At 43.8% G+C, this 21,970-nt stretch overlaps 2 protein-coding genes across 2 annotated transcripts in view; both read right to left on the bottom strand.

The window, feature by feature from the left end:
- PH4alphaEFB (prolyl 4-hydroxylase subunit alpha-1) overlaps positions 1-21,970 on the bottom strand; it is a 147,960-nt gene that overhangs the window by 92,506 nt on the left and 33,484 nt on the right. The window contains exon 2 of the mRNA XM_014358470.2: positions 8,990-9,042. The gene's annotated coding sequence lies outside the window, so the exon portion shown is untranslated. The remainder of the gene's footprint in view (positions 1-8,989; positions 9,043-21,970) is intronic.
- The window catches only part of LOC106643382 (von Hippel-Lindau disease tumor suppressor), a 38,654-nt gene continuing 33,494 nt past the window's right edge, over positions 16,811-21,970 (bottom strand). Inside the window, exons 2-3 of the mRNA XM_014358489.2 lie at positions 18,472-18,884; positions 16,811-18,397 (exon numbers count right to left, since the gene is read on the bottom strand). Of these exons, the coding sequence (XP_014213975.2) occupies positions 18,055-18,397; positions 18,472-18,701 (573 nt within the window). The 5' untranslated portion in view covers positions 18,702-18,884 and the 3' untranslated portion in view covers positions 16,811-18,054. The remainder of the gene's footprint in view (positions 18,398-18,471; positions 18,885-21,970) is intronic.

The following is a 21,970-nucleotide window of genomic DNA, read 5'->3' as shown; positions in this document are numbered from 1 at the left end:
ATGATGTTGGCAACTCCAAGCTGACTGTTTATTGTATCTCGCGACATCAATAAGTGTTTCTTGTATTTATTTGTTGTTTATTTTATTTGTTCGTCACATTTGTGTGACGAAATCGTATCACGTGACAAACAAAGTTATATACAAGCAATTTACTTGAATTTAAATGAAAAGAGAGAGACAATGTTTAGCCGCGTCGATTTTTTTTTTAAATTTATACGTGAGTTTGAATAACATTGTGAATTTGATTTCTTTTCCCAAGCCATCGATGTACATCCGATACATGTTCAATCACTGGCCGGCCGTTCAAAGCGAACTTCCTGAAAAGCTACCTATACCATGGTATGTTTCCGGATTTTTGGGGGAAAAAAAAAAAACATCCATCCAACCAATTCACTATACGCACTCATGATTGAAAAAAAAAAAAAAAATCCATCACTCTGCACGAGGCACATACACCCACGCTCACCACCACCACGAGACGAGAGCTTAATTAAAATTCTCCGTATATGCAGTGGGGCCGGCTCTTCCCTCAACGGAGCATCATCAGCATGAAAGTATCAGCCAGCCAGTCACTGTTCACACGTAAGCCTTTCCCGCCGACATCTATGGCCGTACACTTAGCAAAGAATTTACATAATGCCGGGTATAAAAGGCACCTTCCTCTCCCCTCATCGATATATACGTCCTATCGTAAAATTTGCTCCCGTGCACCTTATTCCCTCCCCTTACCCCCCCCCCCGTGTATACACACGCGTAGCCAGATATATAGATCGGACGTGATCGCAGCCCAACCGTACCACCACGTGTATACATGTATATACCGAAATCGAAATTATAGACTCGTTCCCCATCCCTCTCTCTCTCTTTCGGCTCGACCGCCGATCGCTTGATATTACCCTCTCTCGGCCTCGGTTGCGGGATAGGAGAGTACGTGCCTCGCTTTTGCAACGCGTTCGCCGCCCCGTTGTACACGATGATACGCAGAGAGTGCGATTTCAACCCTACCTCCGAGCACGGTGCTTTTACCCCTGACTTTTCCCTCTCCCTCTCTTCGTTCCTGATGGGCCTTGGGGAGGGCGAAAAAATTGACCCACATGAGAACGATTGATGAGTCGGGATATATACGTCGAGGCTTTAAAGAAAAGGGGAAAAAAGGCCACCTCTGCTCTCATCCGCATCTAAATTTTTCATTCAATTTAGCCTGCAAGTGTTTCTGCATCTCCCCCCCTCCCCCACGACTGCGCATCAAACTCGAAAATTTAAGAGAAAAGATGAGCTCGTGCAAAGAACTGGTTAATAGGTATGTGTGTCCGTGTCAATGGGTGCACAATGTACATACTCAATTAGACGCCGCGAAACGCGCCCCTATACATATACACACCACAGTCCGTCCGTTTGTTTTCTCTATATATGTATATCTCTCTCGGACATTCTCTGATACGCGGCGCACACGTGGTATATATATTGTACGCTTGAGCTTATATTACATAATGAATACGAGGTATGTGTGTGTAGGGGTGGCAGACATGAGCCGGTGAGGGATGCATTCTTCATTGGAATTTCTAATTGCTCGAGGTGTGCGGCTGTATAGGTACCGTATACTGTCTCTGCTGAAAAAGCTAGCTCGTAAGTTTATATATGAAAGTGCCGCTTCGGGGGGGTGGGGGGTGTATTATCGTCATCGCGCTGTATCGATGTGCACAAAGTGCCCGGGTAGCCCTGAGCTTTTAATGGATGGCTCGTGTGACTCGGAGCTCCAGAAATGGATTTTCCGTGACTTAATATACGCAGGGAGGGCGATGTCGTCGAGTGCCGTCATCTTGAGGCATTGGCAGTCGAATGCGCGTCAGTGGAGAAATTGACGCTATAACAGTGCATCCCCGTGCTGGTTAATTTCTCTCCCTTCTTATTCATACATCGTTAGCGTATGTGCTCGATATTGGATTTCAATTAATTTAATCAATAATATACCATTTGGGACAATTGGACATCTACCTTGAAGCTGTATTGGGTCCTCGCTACGGGTGTATATTTTGAAGTTATCTGTTTAGCAATAAATTCTGTTTGTATACGCACGCCACCCCCAAGCGAGATGCAAAAGCCAATTCACTTATGAGACGTTCGAAGGGGGTGTACACGTACATTCCTTCGACCCGCGTTTTGAAGTTTGTCTCGATGCTGTGTAATCTCCTTTGTGCGGAAAAATTTTCATCGCGAGTTGGTACGTACACGGAGGGAAAAAAGTCCGAGTGTGAAACGAGCCGTGCGCGGGGAGCGTCTTTTACAGAGACGGGAAGCTCCATCCCTTTCTCTCGTGTGCGGGTCCGTCTTTGCGCGGCGATCAAAATTCCACGGCACGTTCATGCCGAAGATATAGGTATGCAGGTTTGCTGGAGCGAGTATTATGCGCAAGACCTTCTTGTAGAGGACGCGAGGACACTTTAATTTTCACACTTGGTTAGGCCATGCGAGTAGGCAGGTAGGTCCCGAGTGGGCATCTTTTCTCATTCAACTCGACTTTTTCACGTGACGACACAAGTGTTTTACGTATACAGGTCTACGGGATTTCGTGAAATTTACGTGTCATGTATAGAGTTTTGCGTAAGAAAAATTGGGATGCATATTTTTTGCAAACGATTTATGAAAGGTAGAGACTATAACAGTGAGCTTGTGCACAGTAGATTGTAAATATTTTATCCTCTTGAACAACAAAATTGTTGGATAAACGCCATTACTCGGAAAATCACCCAGGCCCAATGAAAAGCTCATCCCACCTGTCCATATAGCTTCACGTGTCTCGTTGTTAAACGGCACACTAAATGCACGATCCATTAAGTGGTTTGATTTCATCGTTAACCCTCATCCCTTTAAATATGCAAATTCGAGCCAAATTCACGTATAGGTAGGTGCAAGCTCAGATTTCGGCGCGCGATGGAGGACCTGAAATTAACTAAAAAAAAAAACAGACGGGAGAAAATAAAAGATAGAGAGAGGGAGAGGGAGACTGAAAGTTGTCGCGGGAAAGGGGCGAGAGGGTGAGCGCCTTGACAAATAAAACTGCCGAAACGAACGGGCCAACGGAAAGTGCGAGGCGTTCGAATTAGAGAGGGTGGGCGAGGGTGAGAAATTCGAGCTGGGGTACACACACACACACAAAAGAGAGTGGATGTATGTACATGTATAACGAGGGGTAGAAGAAGAGGGGCGGCGGGGGTGCGAAAGAAAGGGCTCGAAATGAACGAGCCTCGATGGGCGAGAAGCAGAGCGGTGGTGTATAACGAGGACGGCTGCTCGCTGCCTCCCGTTTTTTGCGAGATGAGGCGACACTGCCGAGATAAAACAAAAAAAAAAAAGGGCAAGGGGGTGGGAGTGTAAAGTGGACCGAGGGAATGAAAAATGAATACACGAGCGTTGAGGAGGAGGAGGAGGGTTGTCTGAAAAATTGGAATTATGTGATGCAGGAACGAACGAAGGGAGGGTGTGTAAACGAGAATGCGAGCGCGAATCAAAGTCGAGGACCCTTTTGTTTTTTTTTTATGGCTTTCTCCTCCTGTATACAAGGGCTGTTAGACGTGTTGCGAATTTTTCCGGCCCTCTTGTTTATACTCGCACAGAGTATATACACACTCTATGCGTTCGAGTAACATTGAGTTTTTGTATATGATTGAAAAATTATTGCTGTGTGAGCGTCTACAGGAGCACCGATCAAACATTGATTTCTCCGATCGTTACCAGTCACTCAATTACTCAAGATATTAATCCCCGGAGTAACTGAGCTACTTTATTTTCACTCGATCTCCCGCACTTTGATAATTAAATTTTCAATACATGAACCCCTGCGAGTCTTTAAACTGCAATTGATCAGCCTAACATTAATAGATTCTCGATAATTGGATGGATCCGTCTTCGGTGAAAGCCAACAGCTATACGTACTGTAAAATGCGACCCAACCATCGCTTTGTTGAAATCCAAGTTAAAAGAAAAAAAAGCCTAATTTGTTTTTCTTCTAATGATACATGTATTCTCGAAAGCATCGTACGTTTGCTGATGAAAAAACACGGGAATCCCATCGTAAGCCTCGAGATACGTGTTTAACAACACCGCGCTCGTCCTATATTAATTAGCCCCCGTTATCTCGAGGAAGAGGCTAAAAGCATCTCACTTTTTGAGGATTTAGTACTTACTTGCTCGCACGTAGGAGCGGAGGGGAAACTTCTCAGCACATGTTATACATATATAATCTTGCAAAGTTCACGGGAAAGTTTCTGGCCTAATTCACTCGAGCTTCCTTGCCTTCTTCTTGGCGAGGCAGGGCGCAGTTTGATTCACGATCCTCAAACGCGCGTATGGCTACAAGAAATATTTCGCGCATCAACGCGTATAGGTATATACAAAATCCAGTAGCGTATACGTTATTAGGCAAAAGTGGAGCTTGGCAAAGGGCTGCAATGGGTACCGATTCGCGGAAAAGTTGATTAGCAATTATTGCGATACAAGACGCGAAAACGAGAGGGGAGTATAATACATAGGCAAAGGTTGTAGGAAAATTTGCATTCAAGGGGGCGAGGAGCAATTATCGACTTGCACGGAGATGAGGCTTGGCTCGCTTACATAAGTGGTGGATAGGGGTGGGGGGGGTCACGAGAGAGCCGTGTTTGAACATATTGCGCGGGCATGTACACGCGGGAGCGCTCAATCAAAGGCTTTGCCGGGCGGAAAAGGTTAAAGCTTCGCTTAATTACGCAACGTGGGCTGGATACACGCGGTAGCCCTCCCTCGTATGTATACATTTTTCACTTTTTAAACCATGTTGGTCGTGTTGGCTTTCCCCCACCGCCCCCACGTTTCGCTCGATCGTGCAAAACCGAAGCTTCAAAGGATCCCGGATAATTAACCTGTCGCTGATATACCCCGGGGTGCACGGGAGGACAAGGATTAGCCCTGCGCGTGTGTCCGCGTATACGATTGTCTCGCGTGGCGCGGGAGGAATTTCAAACTAGAGTCTGCTTTGATACCGATAGGGATAGTTGCATACGAGTAATTAGGTGATACCTTGAAGGATCCAAAAATTTCTTGTGGCTGATGGAAGTGTATGATATATCGAGCGATCGTGGAAAAGGACTGTCCCTGGGCAATGATTTATTCGTATGCTTTCCTTCCGCGACGAGTGATTGATATCTGACGCGGCGACCGGTAGCTTTTAGGACCCGCACTTCCCGAAAGATCGATCAATCTTTTAATATTTTCGTGACTCGGTATGCGCCGAGCAATTTTTTCTAAAGACCCTCCACCTTCTTCGCTTTGCCGTCACAATAGCTTGATGTTTTTTTTTTTTTTTTTTTTTTTTCGTTGTTTGTCCGTTTATGCGTATACCATCTCAATCATTTCCATCTGACATTTTCCCTTACTCTGGTCCCTTAATGTATATATACCTACGTGCGTCAAATTACGCAAAGTCTCATATTTTTTTTTTATTCTCTTTGAGCCTCGCTGAGAATAGACGAGGAGAAACGCGAAGGAGAACTGTAACTTTTTATTAGTCGGACGGCTAATTTTCCTGACGCCCCGCTCGGACGGAAATACATCGCGACTAAGTATTTTTTTTTTTTTTCCTTTTTTTTCCCCTCCTCCTTTCCGCGGACGTAGTATTTTTTCAGCGGATTAAATCTTCCGGCTTTCTCGGGGTAATGGGCGACGTTTCCCCGACACTCGGGCTCTTAAGTTTTGACCCCGGGAAAACGAAGTTTTTTGTCCCCCGGCTCGCGCGCTGAAAGCGACTTTTATTACGCGCGGAAAAAGGGCTTCCTAATAGTTTTTCCCCCCTCGCCATCCGCGACCTCTTATAAACACCGTATATATACCCTCGAAACAAACTTTCTTAATGAACTGACGGAGAAACGAAACGAAATAAAGCGAAATTCACTCGGAGGGCTTTCAACCCCTCGATTCCGAAAGATCGCCCTTGCAGAGATGGAAAAAATAAAGCTTCTCTTCTCATACACGAACAAAAGGGACGGAGAAGCGACGCCAAGTATCGATATCGCTATAATTGTATACGTAGTAACGGCTGGTTTTACTTTCCCTCTCGGAGCGCGGTATAATCCCGTTAATTGGTTGGATTAAGCTTCCCCGGTAATTTCAGCGTTACCATCAGACGAGATTTTCGACGTGCCGGCGAGGAACAGGGGACGTTTTTTCGGAGGACGACTGCTCAATCGATACGCCATCCGATTTAGCGACAGTTTATCTGTTACGGTAAAAGTTGGGCACTCACCTATTATTGCAAAAGTTTGTGCGTTATTTTTCATATTGATCAACGTATAGTAGTCCATATCAACGAGCTCAACGAAAACCTGATTTGAGTAACATCGTCAAAGAGACATTAATTTAATTTTCGTTAAAATACCTTGTCAAGATGGTCCTTCCAAGTGATGGTTAAGGAGGCAAGCGACGCAAAGATACGTCAAAGGAAAATTTCTGGACAAAAAGAAAAGGGTCCAGCTAATGGGAAGGTCTTGACTTGGGGATACAAGCTGGGCTGTTTTAACCGGGCGACGTAACCTATGGAGATTATCCTTTACGAAGGTCCTCCATTAACATCTGCTTTTCAGGAGCTAGACTATTATCATTATTATTGTTATTTTTATATACTTTGCTTGAGCGAGTGCATTGATGATCTTTCACATTTTCCCGAGGCTGCCTCGTCAAAGCAAGTGCTTTTTATCCTGAATCGTGATGAAAGGCGCGTGACAAATTAAAGGGTCTTTTAATTCTATAGATGAAAAAAAAAAAAATTCCAGGTATTCCTACATGAACGTAACGTTACGACATACGCTCGAGATAAATCCACAAGTGAAAAAACGAAAAAACGATGCAAGATTACCGATACAATCTGCCAATGTTCATCAAGTGTGTAACCGTTGAATCCGATACCTGAGCAATCACCCGGTGGAACGTCGCCCTCGATTGCGCCTAATATTTCCCAACACTCCTTTAGGTAGCTACATACCAACTGTAACGATCGTCTCCCGCGTATAGGGTATATGTAATGTATACACAGCGCGACAAAAGCATCGGCGACGTTACTTACATATTGCAAACCAGTAGCTTCCAATAGAGAAAAAAAGCAATAAAAATATAGCATGTCGCTCGAGATGCACATCTTGGTATGTTTTGCCCCGAGAGCACCGGCGCGTTTGACGGAATAATTCTCCCATAGGCGCACACGACGGAAAATTGCGCAACCGATTTCTCCCCTCCCTCCGATGTTATGCGGGACACATAATATATTACCCGTACGAAACAGGGAGTAGAGAAAAATCTTAAAGTGTACCCAACACGTTACATGTATACTTACGTGTGGAGAAGAAGCGCACGGATGCGCTCGCACATGCACGTATAAGTATATATATATAAGTATAGGCGGCTTTTTGGTTGCGCAACCGTGGACTATGGTGCATCGGCAAAGGTCTCGAGCATTACCAAGGGTTCTCCCCCTCTCTCTTTCTTTAGACGACGTTTTAGAAAGCACGCCGCGTTCGCCGTAAGATGTACGGGCTTGAATGCAAAAAAGATACGAGGCAGCAGCAGGTGAAAGAGGATTTTTTTTTTTCTTTCCCGATCGCGCGTTGTCGTCGATACGGAGGAGCTACCGTGTGCATTTCGTGTTGCATAAGGAGTCTCTTGGGGAATCACTAGGAGCGCTGCATTTTTTTTTTTTTTTTTTTTTTTCTCTGATTGGGTTATTACGACTTGTACATATAATATACGCATCGTCGTACTGTCGTAAATCTGAAGCTGTTAATCAAGTACATGCATAAAATCACAATGATCCCAATATAAATATGGTAAATGAACGGGGAAATGAAAATTTGTCAGATTTTCCAGTTGACGCTAGTCGTCGATTTCGTATTTTCGGAGCTTGGCGACTTTTGGCAGGTAAACATAATCCAATTTGAATACGGAGAGCTTTTATTGGGTTATTCGAATTTCAATTCGTACCTAATGTCATAAATACCGGAAGACGCTGAGCTTGAAAAACGTGAGCGCGAAATCGGCGCGTCGAATAAACATGAGATCGTAATTCTCTTGGAGCCCGTGAAGTGTACATACATACGTGGGGACCAGTGCTGATGCTCCGACTTTTTAACCATATCCATGTATAGGTGTGCAGCATCGACAAACAACACAAGCGCACTTTGATTCGGTTCGCGCACGCGAGGCCCTTTTCAATTAGTTTAGCGGTTTTTCGTGTTTTTTTTTTCCCCCCCTTCTTTTTGCATTCATGAATATAGATTTTCTGAAAGTCCACGGGGTGATGAATTCGTTCTGGGTAAAAGGAAAAAGTGGACGATGAACGTAGGAATTTCTCGGCTCCGGAATTATTGGTTGCGATTTTTTATTGAAAAAATAGACGCAACAAAGTCGTTTTAAAAGGATCGCAGTGGAAATAAGTAAGTCGAGGCGTAGCACGTATACACACAATGAGCAAGTAAAAATCACCATATACCCAACAACGGATAACTCGATTGCGCGCCTTATACACCCCACAGCCTCTCGTTGGTTTTTGCGGCTTTGCTCGCCTTTTTTTCGCGGTTCTTCTGTTCCCTCCTCTTTTGTTCTTTCGCTCGTTGTTGCGGGTAAAGTTGTTCTCATCGCTAATTGGATCTCCACGCGGCGTCGAGGAGAAAAAGAGACGAATGATTCGCGAAAAAGAAGCGGTTGTGGAAAATATGTACGTACCTCGCGGACTATGTGTCAGTGAATGGCACGGCTTTGGTGTGTATTGCGACAGTGAAAGGCACTTGTAGATTCGATGGGATTCCTTTTTTTCAAGGATTCACTGCAGGTGTACGAAATTCCTCTCTATCGTTGGAAAAGTGACGGAGGGTCTCTTTGTATCATATATCTTTTTTTTCAAACATGAATAATGTTTACACACAATTATTGTAATTTAATATTTATGTCAAACAAAACGTCGAGTACTAACCGGTAAAATGGCACGATGAATGGCACTTTGGCTTCGTTGTTCGGCGCAGCCAGCTGCAAAGATAAAAATAATTCAACATTACTTCTCTAAAACCATACGAAGATAAAACAGTAATGTAAAATCAAACTCCACCCCCATCTTTTCATGCTGCCTGTAAACATACCATTATCAACCCCATTGGAATTTTCTTTCCTCGAGAACCCCATGACGTAATAGGTTGGGTACCAAAGTTGTTTCTCAATTACTCAACAGTAGCAAAGGCGCGTATGAAAAATCACAGCACTCGGCGAGTGCCAATCGATAATGATATTCATACGCGAAAAAAAAAAAAAAAAAAAAAAAAGGAGAGCAGAGAAAAGCCAGTTGGCCGGCCAGGGCTGTAAATTGGCGCTTGAACGTGGAAAAAGGAGAAGAAGGAAACGCGACGTGGATGGAAGGGTCCAGGAAAAATTTCACCCTCGTTATTTCCGCGTATCGATGCAAGCCTAATTGTTCCACTCGACTCGCCTACTGCCTCGTACTGCCCGTAGGTGTGTAGTAATAATATACATACGTATAGGAAGTGGTTGCAGCAGAGCTGTGCTGATCCCTAGGCAACTCCACTATACATTGCCCTTCCCTCGTCCTCTTGGCGCTAATTACCTTCGAAATATGTGGCGCTTCGGTGCCATTAGGGGAAACGGGGAGCTGCGGTGGCGCCGATCTATCGAATTTTCGTGCTTCGATCGGCGACGCATTGACGCCCGGGATGTACACGATATACAATACATCCATATAGGCGTGTGCATATGCACGCGGGCTAATTATCCCGCTCTGTGACCGAGTGGTTCATCGGTGCTGTTCCTACGTCGAGGTAGAAATATTTCATATAACACATGTGGGTAGCTGAAACCCATATTTTTGGACCGGCGATCGGTATGAGATATCCTATTGTAAATTATTTTGCTGGTGTTGCTATGTTGGGAGCAAAAGTCAAAGCGGACACTTTGATCGACAAACATTTGTACAAACAATAAAATGTTGTCCTGTTTGTACAATAGAGCTGCGGAGATTACGTCGTTCTGCTTTCTTCTTCCCCTGAACTCGGTTATCGAGCGCGAGAAAGAATCTGCATTTCCTTTTCAATTCTCTCTTCCTTGCGTCACTTTCGCCGCGGATTTTCCTTCGATTTCTTCCTCTTTGTCTCGCGTGTGTACACACACACACATATACAGAGAGCGAAAGAAAGAAAGAAAGGGGGGGGGCGAAACGCTTCCTCCTCGCCTTTATTAAACGAAAAAGCAATTCGCCGGCGCCGCGGTTATTGAATGTCGATAACAAATAAATGCGCCGGCGATCCGCGAGGCGGGAAAAAGATTCGACGTGACGCGGATGTAATTTTTCCTCCCCCCGGCCGATTCATTTATTTCAAATTCGTTTCCACCGGATCGCCCTCGCTGCGGGAAAATGAGTTATCGATTGCCTCTCGCCCGCGACGTTGATGCGTCGTTAATTAGAAACTCTATTTGTACCTCCGGTATTAAAATACATTTCAATATTGTGATTCGTAAAAAGTGCGAAAATGAGGCACACATTGTCCAATTACATAATGTAGAATTTAATAATAAATAAACAAAAAAAAAAAAAAAAAAAAAAAAGCTTTGAAGTAATGTATGAGGTAAAGTGAAAAAAAAAATCAAAGCATCCAAGTGAGGACGCGCAAAGGACGTTTCAGCGTGTAAATTCATGCCAGCATATCTCGAGAGCCGAGGCTGCAGGGACCCGGGGGGGGGGAAGCTCAGGGCCCGCGAGATCCGGCTTTACGGCCGTCGCGCTTGGAAAATAGCTGCTATAGGAATAAAAGCCGTAGGTATACATGTATGCACATGCATACACCCATATACCCGGCAAGCGGGCAACTTTGAGAACACACACACACCGGCTCCTCCAATCTTCCTCTCTCTTCTTTCTGTTAACTTATTTCCGTGTCTTTGGGGCGATGCCCGTGTGCAAACGGACAGAGAGAGGCACGGAGTTCAAACAGTATGGGTGAACGGACGGGGAAGCTTTTCCTTTTTTTTTTTCTTTTTTTTCCTACTGCGAGTGTGTATGGGACTTTGCTGTGTTGACAGGGCGTATATGGGGATGGTAAGGGCGATTTTCAACAACTTTTGAGGGGATGTGGAACTTGGTTACTTTTTTTTCCTGCTTTTTCTCCATTTTTTTCTTTCTCTTCGTTGACGAGAGTCCTTGGATTCCTTCACTCAAAGTCATTATTTTCATGGTTGGTACTTTTTTGCAACGTAACACAAAACAGGGGTTGGATGAATTCAATATGTCACCGAAAGCGTCGTTGTTAATTGAGTAAATTTTATACGCAACGCAAACGTAGAGGCATCGTATCTGCAGATTTCCAAAAAACAGCTACAACATCGAGCAACAAAAACCATATCCCAACCTGGATCCCAAACTTCAAGACACCTTTTTACTCAAGAGACTCCTCGAAAGCTTTCAAGAGCATCCGAATGAGAGTATATGGACCCTCATGAAGAGGCCGGCCTTTTGATCATCGGAGGATCCCGCATCCACCGGCGCAGTCGATGCATCAATCAATCCCGTGGATATCCACTTCTTCATTCCTTTTCGTGCCAACCGAGAGAAACCACGCGTCCTTGCTCCTTCATCACTGAGAAGCCGGTAGTTCTAGCCTATATCCGAAAAACTCGCGATCCACAGAAATGCCACGTACCCCCCGTCCTCTTGACTTTCTTCCTAATGGAGAAAAATTCACTTTGAAAGCTTGAAAGCTAGGTATATCTATAGGTGAGATACCACGTGCTCGCACGAGAGCTTTTCATTTCCGAATTTCAATGCAAAGTCCTCGACAGCGCTGAAGTGTCGCGGCACGGGATATTTGAAAAAGAAAATTTCTCGAACAATATAAGTATACTCCCGTACTAATTATCTTGAGATCGCATCCGATCAGAAAGGCAACGTCGAAAGTTTGAACAGCGACGAAAAACTTTCCCTACGCGAAGCGAGCAGCGCTTCGTTCTCATCTCTATACACGCATACCAGAATTTTATTGCCAATCGATGAACGCGTATAGATATATAATATGTAATATACGCCGTGCAAGACCCCCATGCGTACACACGGAACAATATCAAACAAAAACTGCGCGTAATTAGCCGAAAGATGCAACCCGAAGAATCACGTACGCAGGGTAGACTGTGCGGATTTGCACAATCGCCGATGGATATCGCGGGCTGTGGGATTAATCGACAGAATATACATATATATATTTTATCCCGCGTGAGCGCGCGGACTTTCACAAAACGAAAGTATAGAGGCCCTTGTGTGCGGTAGCTGGTGTGCACACGTGTACAGATGATGGAGAAAAAAAAAAAAAACAACAAAAAATTAGCTAAACGTTGCGTGTGTTGTGAAAGGCGCCAACGTGTGGCGAATCGGTATGTACTGCGAAGGAAAATAGGAGGAGGGAGAGAAGGACAGAGTCAGCAGTGCAGTGCCTTGGAAAGGTATAGGGCACAGTATCGATGTTCCTCCGATGGAAAAGGGAAAAAAAAAAAAAAAAGAAGTTAGAATCGATATGGGATCGGAGGGTGTGATTTAATTAAGAAAAAGAGGGGAAACGGGAGAGGTTTGAAAAATTCAAGGCGCACTGCGGGTATTGGATGTACTCGGATTAGTGCCACGGAGGGGTATTTTTGCTCCGGTGTATAGCTGCTGATATATATATATATATATACACATCGATCAGGTTACACTGCATCGAATGGGGATCAATCAAGGGATTTCAATGATTAAAAACATTGGGCTAATGCAATAAATCCATCTTCCATCGGAATGCAGACTAGAAACACATGTAAGCGTGTGCATTATTTAAAAAAAAAAAAAAAAAAGGATCCCTCGTACACGCGCGCACACTGCAAAATCCTCGCTCGGGAGAACACCAAGTAAGTCGGGATCGCGAAAACGCAGACAAAATACATAGATACCTCCACGTAATGGGACGAAATAAAACTGTACGTTGTATGGGAAATAAAAGGCTAGACTGTGTCCCATGTATATATTATACGTGTATAGCTCTGATGCAGTTGAATGTATCTATACCTGCACCTAAATGCCAGCTCTGAAGAGAGGCACTTTAGAGCATTACTCTTCATTGCCACCCCCCCCCCCCCATCTATGTACGTATATTATACAAGCTTGCTGTGTGTATACTTACAGGTCTCCGATGCCGTGGTGTGACGACCCAAGAGTGTGCGATAAAGAAAAAAAAAAAAAAAAAGAAAAAGAGAAAGGACAAAGGTCGCGAGGAACGACCTCTCTTCTCTTGTGCACCACCAGTGTGTAATGTATATATGTATATATATGTGGAAAAAAAAGAAGGGGCGATTGTTCGTACGTATGTGTACGATTTGTGTGAGTTTTACGTAAGGTTGGCGAATCCACGGTAAACTTTGGAAGCTTCGGCTTTTCCTTGCAAATCACATTGCCGATGCATGTCTCTATATAGGCATACGAGCTGCAAGTTTTTAGGGGGGTACATTCAATTGGTAATGTTTAAATTGACGGTATTACATATACTATAAGCCCATATGTTACGCGTTTTTACGTCAACGGTGATTTTCGTATTACTTTCACCTATACGCTGCGAATGACTGATTACCTCTCCCTTGTGAGGTGTGCACATTTATTCCCGCATCCACGTACAAAGCATATTCGTGTTACGTAACGTATAGTTATGTTGTAGAGTATGTGTGCGAGAGATGCTCGAAAGAATCACGGGCGTGTAAGACCTACTCACCTATCATGGGGATACCTAATGCGCGTCGACGTGCTTTTAAGGCACCTGTTTTATTGCGCGTACCGTCACTTTACGGCGCTCGGTGCCGTTGTTGTCGCAGTCGAGCTCAATTTTATTGCAAGGTGTGCCATTTTGGAAGTGAAAAAAAAAAAAAGATTCACATTTACCGTCGTTTTATACGTGCATGTCAATTTTTAATCTCAAAATTAACGTTTATGTCGCTTTGCACAAGGGAATCGCGCGAACATGACTGTAAGGGCTCCGAGAATGTTTTAACCAAAAGTTGGTTCGAAGGGTTTTTTGTAAAGTAAAAAAAAAACCGAGCTCCAATGATGACGCATCGCTTCGTGGCACGAGAATTTAATATCCGTGAAAATGATTCGGAAAAACTCGGTAAAGGGGAAGTGTACAAGCGGCGGGAAAACTTTTACAATGCTCGAAATTCCGCGCCCCCACCCTCGCGACCGCCGTTCTTCCGGGACAACTTTTTCCTTTTTGCCTTTTTGAAAAGCTCTCGAGACTCGGACAAAAAGTCGGGGACAAGGAACCCGGAAAAACCGAGCATTTCCATGCAGGAGGAGCAAAAAAAAACTGGGCGCAAAACGAAGGCTCCTTCAATTACCACCGGCCTCACAAGAGGAAGCTTGACAAAGTTTTCTCCCCCATACGTTCGGTCATTAATTTTCCACGACTCTCAGTACGAGGGTGCAAAACTTTTCCTCCCTCCCCGGATCTTTCGCGTCGTCGTCCCCGTCTTTTTTCCACGGAAGCGCGTGTCCGGCTCCTTCTATTATTCAGAGAAAGACTCGTCCAAAGGGTCTAATTAAAAAAGAGCCAGAGCTCCACGGGTATCGGAACCAACTTGTCCGCGGAGCTTTCCACCACGAGGGGCCCTTCCAGAGTAGACAAGCTTTTTTGCCCACCGAAACGGGGAATCGCGAGAACGAGGCTTCGCGTTAATTATTATAAGTTTGAGCGACTTTTCGGGGACAATCAAAATAATCTATTAAAGTAGATACATTCGCCAAGGTATACCGTACAATCGGAATTCGATAACAAGGAATCCCCTCGGTTCTCCCCTTCATCCCCCAAAACTTGCTAATTCCACTTTAGAGGGCGAAAACCTGTAAATTAAATTCCTCCGCCCCCTTTCGTCAATTCCCCGCACCCTCGTCGCGACTAGCTGAAAATCCTTTGCCACAATGGGACACGCAAACGCCTCCCCGAGCCGGCACTCCCGGGAATCTTCCTCCTCCTCGAGCTCCCACGCGCTAATCCAGGGACAGCCGTAACAATGCCACGACGCGCGAATTCTCGGCAGAACCTACCTACATTGGCATCCTTTCCCCTCTTTGGCTCGAAAACTAAAATTGCACGATGGCAAACTGCGTGATTCGCGTTGGGGGCAATCACGAAGGAGATCGAGTTGATATAACTACCTTAATGCCTCTGCCTACACTTATGGGGCACGGCAACGTGTCTCGCGTATATACCGCGTATTATGATGTACGAGCACTTTCTTCTCTCTTCGCAAGCGCGCTGTGTGTTTGGAAAACTTTTCGAGGTCTGGTGGCTCTTGCGCGATCCTGATCATCCGTAGTGGTGTAGGTTGATAGTTGCAGCGTTTTACGACACGTTAGACCAGGTTTTTACCAAAGTTTATTGAGTACAGAGTCGATTAATTGAGTGGGATGATGCAGCATTTCGCAATATAACATAGGTAAACGTGTCGTTTCAAAGAGAACCAAATTGTACATTTTGAGACCAAAACGAGTAGCGTATGATTGTTGAGGTACGATTCAAAAGAAGGAAAAACAGAATAAAGCCACGTACGCCGTGAGGATTATATTATCATAATTATAACACTCACCAATTTTGTTAACGTAAAAGCCATTTCAATCGAATTGATATCCCATCACGCAAGTCCGCGTCATTAAAATCCACGTAATACAATCGTTGCTCATCATCCAGTCTCATGCTGCAAAAGTCCCCCCCCCCCCCTCTATCTAAATGAGTTCATTTGATCGCAAAGTGTATACATTCAAACCAACTCAAAGCACCCGTCAAACTTTGCTCCCTTTATTGCGCGAAACGCCCGATCGCGCACAAAAGAGGCAACGGCTATGGTATATGCTGCACCTGCATCACAGTCAAGCTGTGTACACATCGGGGGGGCAGGGCCTCTCTCGTTTTGTCCCGTGATGCATGTATAGGCAGCTAGGCGGCGTCAGCCTGCGATAATAATTCAGAGATAGCGGGCCATTATGGGTAACGGTGTCGCAACTTTGCGGATCCACGGTTGAGAGAGAGAGAGAGATAGTTAGCGCCGGAACGCGCCACGCCCGCGATAAGGATGATCTCTCTCTTTTTTTTTTTCCATCCCCCGCGCGTCTGGCGTATGCAACGGACGAGCCGTTGTGTGACGTGCGTCGCAACGGATTTTCGAGGGGTAAACTTTGCACGTACCGTGATGGATGAACGCGCATTTACGTGATGGCGGTTGATTTTTTGATCGATTCGGCTAACGAGGACACGCGTGGAGAAATAAAAGGACTTTGGCGCGGTAAAAGATCGCGGCGAGCATTGATTTAGCGTGTAAAACTCGGTAAGAAACTTCACGGGGAGGGGGCTAGAAAGTGCCTGTAGGGTTGGAAGTATGCGAGCGACGGCTGGCAAATCCGACGAGACCCTCGTGTGTATACAAGAGTACGAGGGGGAGGAAGAAGAAAAGGCCCGCGCTTTCCGTAAAGTTGTTTGGAGAGCGCGACGACTGGCAAAGTCGAAAAGGCTCTCCGTATACACTTTGGGGGAAGTTTGGGCAGTCGAGGCACGCGAGGCCGTTCCTCGGTGTGCTTGTTTTATTTTTACTTCGCTTTGTGTGTGTGTGTGTGTGTGTGTGTGTGTTGGTTCGAGGAAGAGGAAGGCAAAGGAGAAAGCTTGTTGCACTTTTTTTCTATTTTTTTTCTTTTCGTTTGTTTATCAAAACTTCTTTTATTTTCATCCTCGAGTGGAATTCTCTAGAGGTTGTCCACTTTACAATGCGTGGGAGTACATTTTTTTTTTTTTTTTTTTTTCTTCTTTCAATTTTTAACGCCGCTTATGATGTTACAACTATAATAGCTAGAGAGAGACTTTTCTCGCTTGAAATTGCATAGCCTTGGAACGCGTGCCGTAAAAGGCCCCCGTTGCGAGTTCGTTAAAAATAACCACTTGGTATGGCGTTGTCAACCTTTGGATTACCAAGACGCTTAGCGCATTTTTTTTTTTTTCTTTGCTATGTGCAATTAAACGTTTGCGCTTTTGTTCCCTTGGAGTTGGCTAATCTTGCAGAGTACAGGCTATTGGTTTTTTTTTAAAACCCTTTCATTGAACAACATCTTGTACATATCGCTCGTTTCTTGTTTCATGACAAGTACTTAATTGGCAATATTTTATTTTGTTTTTTTTATTTTTTTTTTTTATTAAAATGTAAAATCGTAATTTGATATTATAAAAAAACAAACATGTTACTGAATTGAAGAGGTATCCCATTATCGAATACTCTTTTGTTTCTCTTCATTATATTCGATATAAAAATACATTAATGAATTTTGTCATTTAAATTACTTTCGTGCAAAAGTGTTGTTTTAAAAATATTCAAAGTCAATAAAAGATATAATCGTTCAACGTTTGTAATATTCATATCTCGTCTTTTGACGTTTCGACAATGATCATGTCATTAGTGCATCATAGTTAATCTTCCATAAAAACTGGCTGTCGACAATGAAAATCGAGACGTGCAGCAGTATCGATTATTGATTTTTAAAATAAAACATGAAGGCAAAAGAATTATTGCACAATTAATTGTTATTTTTTATACTTCGATAAACAAACAATGACAGTGCAGCTGGAAGTTTAGATTTTTCATTAAAAAGGCATATATGCCAGAGACAATAATTTCACGCTTTTTACGCGAATGCAGCCGTTTGCATTCTTTGGACTTGTACACACATTTTTTTTATCGAGTAAAAACAACTGGGCCGCTTTCACAACTCCCAAAACAAAGGAGTATTACATTACGACGAATAATCGCACGAGGGAAAAGTGAACGAAAACTAAAAAAGGCGCCACGAAATACCACGTGGTCCTGTTGGAGATGATAAAAAAAAAAAAAAAAAAAAAAATTAAGAGACCCTCGATCTCTTCACCGCGTATAGTTATACTCTACGTGTACCCGCACATGAAAAAAAAAAAAAAAAAAAAAAAAACCTGACTAATTGTTCCTACCCTCCTCCCCGTTTGCGCTCCCGGTCCCCCGAGCCTCGTCGAGCATCTCCTGCATCTGTCTGCGAGTGAGTCCGGTTTTCCGCGGCCGCAGGTAGTACAGCTCGAATTGTAGTGTACGCGGCAACTCGAGATCGTAGACGCTCCGGTCGTCCCTTATGCGCCGCTTTATGACTCTGAGGCAAATGTCGCGCAGCGTGTGCATCGGCAGCGAGATCCGGACCACCACGCGCTCCACCCGCGCCGGCAGCTCCGACACGTTCAAGGGCCTGCCTCGGTAATTCTCTCGCCACGACCTCGGAAAGTAGACACTGCTGCCGTTCGCCAAGTATCTGCGGGTAGGAAGCATACGCGTGAGCTGTATGTTTTTTTATATAATTAAATAGACCGAGGTACGAATTATTACCTATCTTTGGTCTCCTTCTCGACAAAGATCCACGGATGGGTGACGAAGGTGTTGATGTCTATGTAGTCCTGGTGGCCGAGGGTCTGGTAGAACACCGGCTTGCCATTGTAATCGATCCAGTATATCTCGACGTCGTGCGGACTCGTGTTGAAGAACTTGACGAACGAGCTGTCCCGGTTGTGGATCGAGCGCAGCTCCTGCTGTCTCTGCTGCTCGTTTCGATTCGTCATCTCGTCCTTGACATCCGTGCGAGCTTTCCCCGCCAAGTGTCTCAGTGTGTATTATCTCTGTCAAACTCGCGTTTTTTTGGTATTGCTACGACAAGCTCGCCTCGCGGATTTTTTTTTTTTTTTTTTTTTTTTTTTTCTTTGACTTTTTTTTAGCGTTTGTTTCCCAATCGTGCACACGCCAGGCTAAAATCAAAAGAAAACAAAGGCCACATGATGCTGCTCTTTCCTGCTCTCTCTCTCTCTCTCTCTGGGATAAGGTTCGTCAGGTAGATTGTTGGAAAATATTGGACATGTTTTTTTTTAGTTTTTTCAATAAAAGGTACTCCCAAACTTCAAACTTTTTATCCTTGTTAGTTTTTTTGTTCGTACGATTAAAAATAAACAAAATACCCACGTATGAATGTTTTTTTTTTAAATCTGCCAAATAGAATGATGATAGGCTCTCGTGTGAAGAGTATTGTGCAATCGGTTATTGTATACGGGGGGGTGTTTTTGCGTGTAGTTTGTAGCTCAAACTATTCGTGATTTGTGAGCGAATGATTCTTGATCAAATGCCTATAGTTTAGCGTACAGTATAGCCACTCTTTGGAAGCGATGAAACATCGATAGTGGTACGGATGAAACCAATGTTCATTATCTAAATACTACACGCCAATCAGCGCGATTACAATTACGTACGATAAACACTCAACTCGATGCTATACGAACCATAATTAACTAATCAAAGTCGCTTTCGACAGAGGCAATGATGAACAAACGCAGTTTCAATTGAAATGAAGCCACCGATGTGCGATGTTACGCGTCCACGGGCAAGGCGTTTAAAAGCCGCCTAAAAACACATATGCCGAAATAATTAACTCGGAGCAATGAATAATTTCCGAGTGCGACCTTCGTTACAGCATCATGACGTCTCTTTGGTATGTATGTAAGAAGAAAGCTACTTTTGCCGCTTGGTGTATTGATGACGATTTACGGAGAGGTGGCGTTGATAATTTATACGACTCGTACGTGGTTTCCGGGACAACGAGAGAGGGGCGAGCGATAAAGCCATTCAATTAATATAACGTCTCTCGCAAGCGAGTCTCAAATGAGAAAGTTATTTCGCGTTGCGTAACAACGTCGTGCGATTGTATTCTAGCGCTCTGCACGGGTATGTTGTATAAGTTGGCGATTCATTCGTTTTGTGTACGGATAACTATGGGAGATTTTTTCGAAAGGTTTTATGAGACTTGTTGAACAGTTGATTTCTACCATGTGAGCTATGAAAAATATTGATTTGACACTACTAGTAAATGGTTGCAATTGATATTGTTCAAGGATTACTTCAAGTCAATTAAAATTTTATTATTTATGATTCGAGACTCTGTAATTACTAATTTAAGTATTATCGTCATCTAAATTAACAATTATTGAACAACTTTTTGCATTTTAAGCTGTAAAAAGGGCAAAATACGTATATGATATTTTATGATGTTTGATGTACGTCAAAAGTCCCCATTTGATTTAATGTCAATTTATGGTATGAATCATACATGGGTATTGATTTTACACACATTACATAAAAGGGGCTCAGATTACAATGAAAGTGTGTAGGTACCGTAGACCAAATTTCGCAGTTTCTAACTGATTCACAAAAATAATAAAAGTTAATTTTTTTATTTTCCAGCAAAGATTTCCGTCCGTATCCTACAAAGAATCAGTGGCAAGGACCTTACGTTCCGTAATTCCCACCAATTGGCTGGCTCGACTAAAGTGTTCCGAGAGCAGGAGGAGGCACCGCGCAAAGGGAAAAGATAAAGAGAATTAAAGTAAAAGGGCAAAAGGGAGGATAAATCCAATTTCGCAGCCTCGCCGAGTAAGTATAACGCCACTTAGGAATTAAGGCTATGTCCCAACCCTCCCTTTCCCCCTACTTTTTTTTCCACCCTTGGCTTCGTATAGGTGCAATTCTCATCGGCGCGCCGCGACCCTTAAGACCAATTATACCCCGATTGCTTACTTCTTCCACTTTTACCTTCCTTTACTCAATTTCTTTTCGATCAAACGTACGATAAGACGGACACAATACCTTCTTAGCCCGAGAGCACTATAAGCATCGGAGGCTTCATTTATACAAATCCAAGCGTCGATTGCTTAATTCGATTACCTATACGTCAGTATATACAACGCCTCGAGAGATCCGGTCCCCATCGACCTTCTCCCCTTACCAGCTTCATTCGATAATTAACGGCTTCTCGCGACCGTTGACTCTCTCTCTCTCTCTCTCTCTCTCTCTCTCTTGTTCTCTCGTCCACTATACGACGCCCGGACATCTTGCCCGAGGAGGAGGAGGAGGAGGTGCCCATGGAATTGCACTCGCTATAGCTACACATATACATATAGTACAGTACAGTCTGCTGGTCACTACTGTAATTTGCGAACCCTTTCTATACCCACCCACCCACCAACACACTCAGTCATCCACCCTTTACGTATATATATATATATATATATATATATATATATATATATATATATACTTGGGTGTCCCTTGTGCAGGGGGAAAGGACTCCTAGGAATGCGCGAGGGAGTAAATGTGTTTTGGGAATCCAGGAGGAGGAGGAGGTTGCAGAAGGGCTTGAGAGAAAATTAGCTGGGCACCGCTGCGGGAGGAAAGGTGGACAGAGACGAGAGAGAAAGTAACTCGAGAGGATGGATGGATGGATGCAATCCCTTGTAATTTTTTTTTTATTTTAAATTTTTGTTTGCCACGATGAAAAGAGAAATTTTTCGTTGCAAAAGCGAATTGTGTTTGGAATTTGAAAGGTTTGCTTTCGAAAGATGGGTATACTCTGTGGAGAAATTGCGGCGAAACTCTTGTGTTTTTTGTAAACGAGTTGCGGGATATTATTACCATTATTATTGTTCAGAGGCAAAACAATGGCTAACCAAAAGGTGGTGTTGTGTCGAATCTGCGGTGAAATTTTCGACGCAAAAACGAAAATTCAGCCGTACGTGTATGGTCGAGCCGGTGAGTTCGTTGAACCAAAACGAGTAAACAACCGAACGGAATACATTTGCATATTGCTTGGGAAAGCCTCTTTTTTTTCTATGATGCGTGATATTCATTGGAAAGTAAATATTCACCGTGGGTGGGGGAAGTGCATTTTTATATATGTATACAGCCAAGAGAGAGGAAGCATTTGGGCGGAAAATTTTTAACGCGGAGAGGGAAAAAATTTGTGAAAAAAAGCAAGTACGAAAGAGCGGGTTAAAAGTCACAAAAAGAG

This window comes from Copidosoma floridanum, unplaced genomic scaffold (assembly GCF_036245765.1).
Source record: "Copidosoma floridanum isolate Cflo_tuat_1 unplaced genomic scaffold, Cflo_Japanese_pri ptg000030l, whole genome shotgun sequence".
Taxonomy (NCBI): Eukaryota; Metazoa; Arthropoda; class Insecta; order Hymenoptera; family Encyrtidae; genus Copidosoma; species Copidosoma floridanum.
Note: the sequence above shows the minus strand (reverse complement) of the source record. Positions and strands in the feature narration are given on the sequence as shown.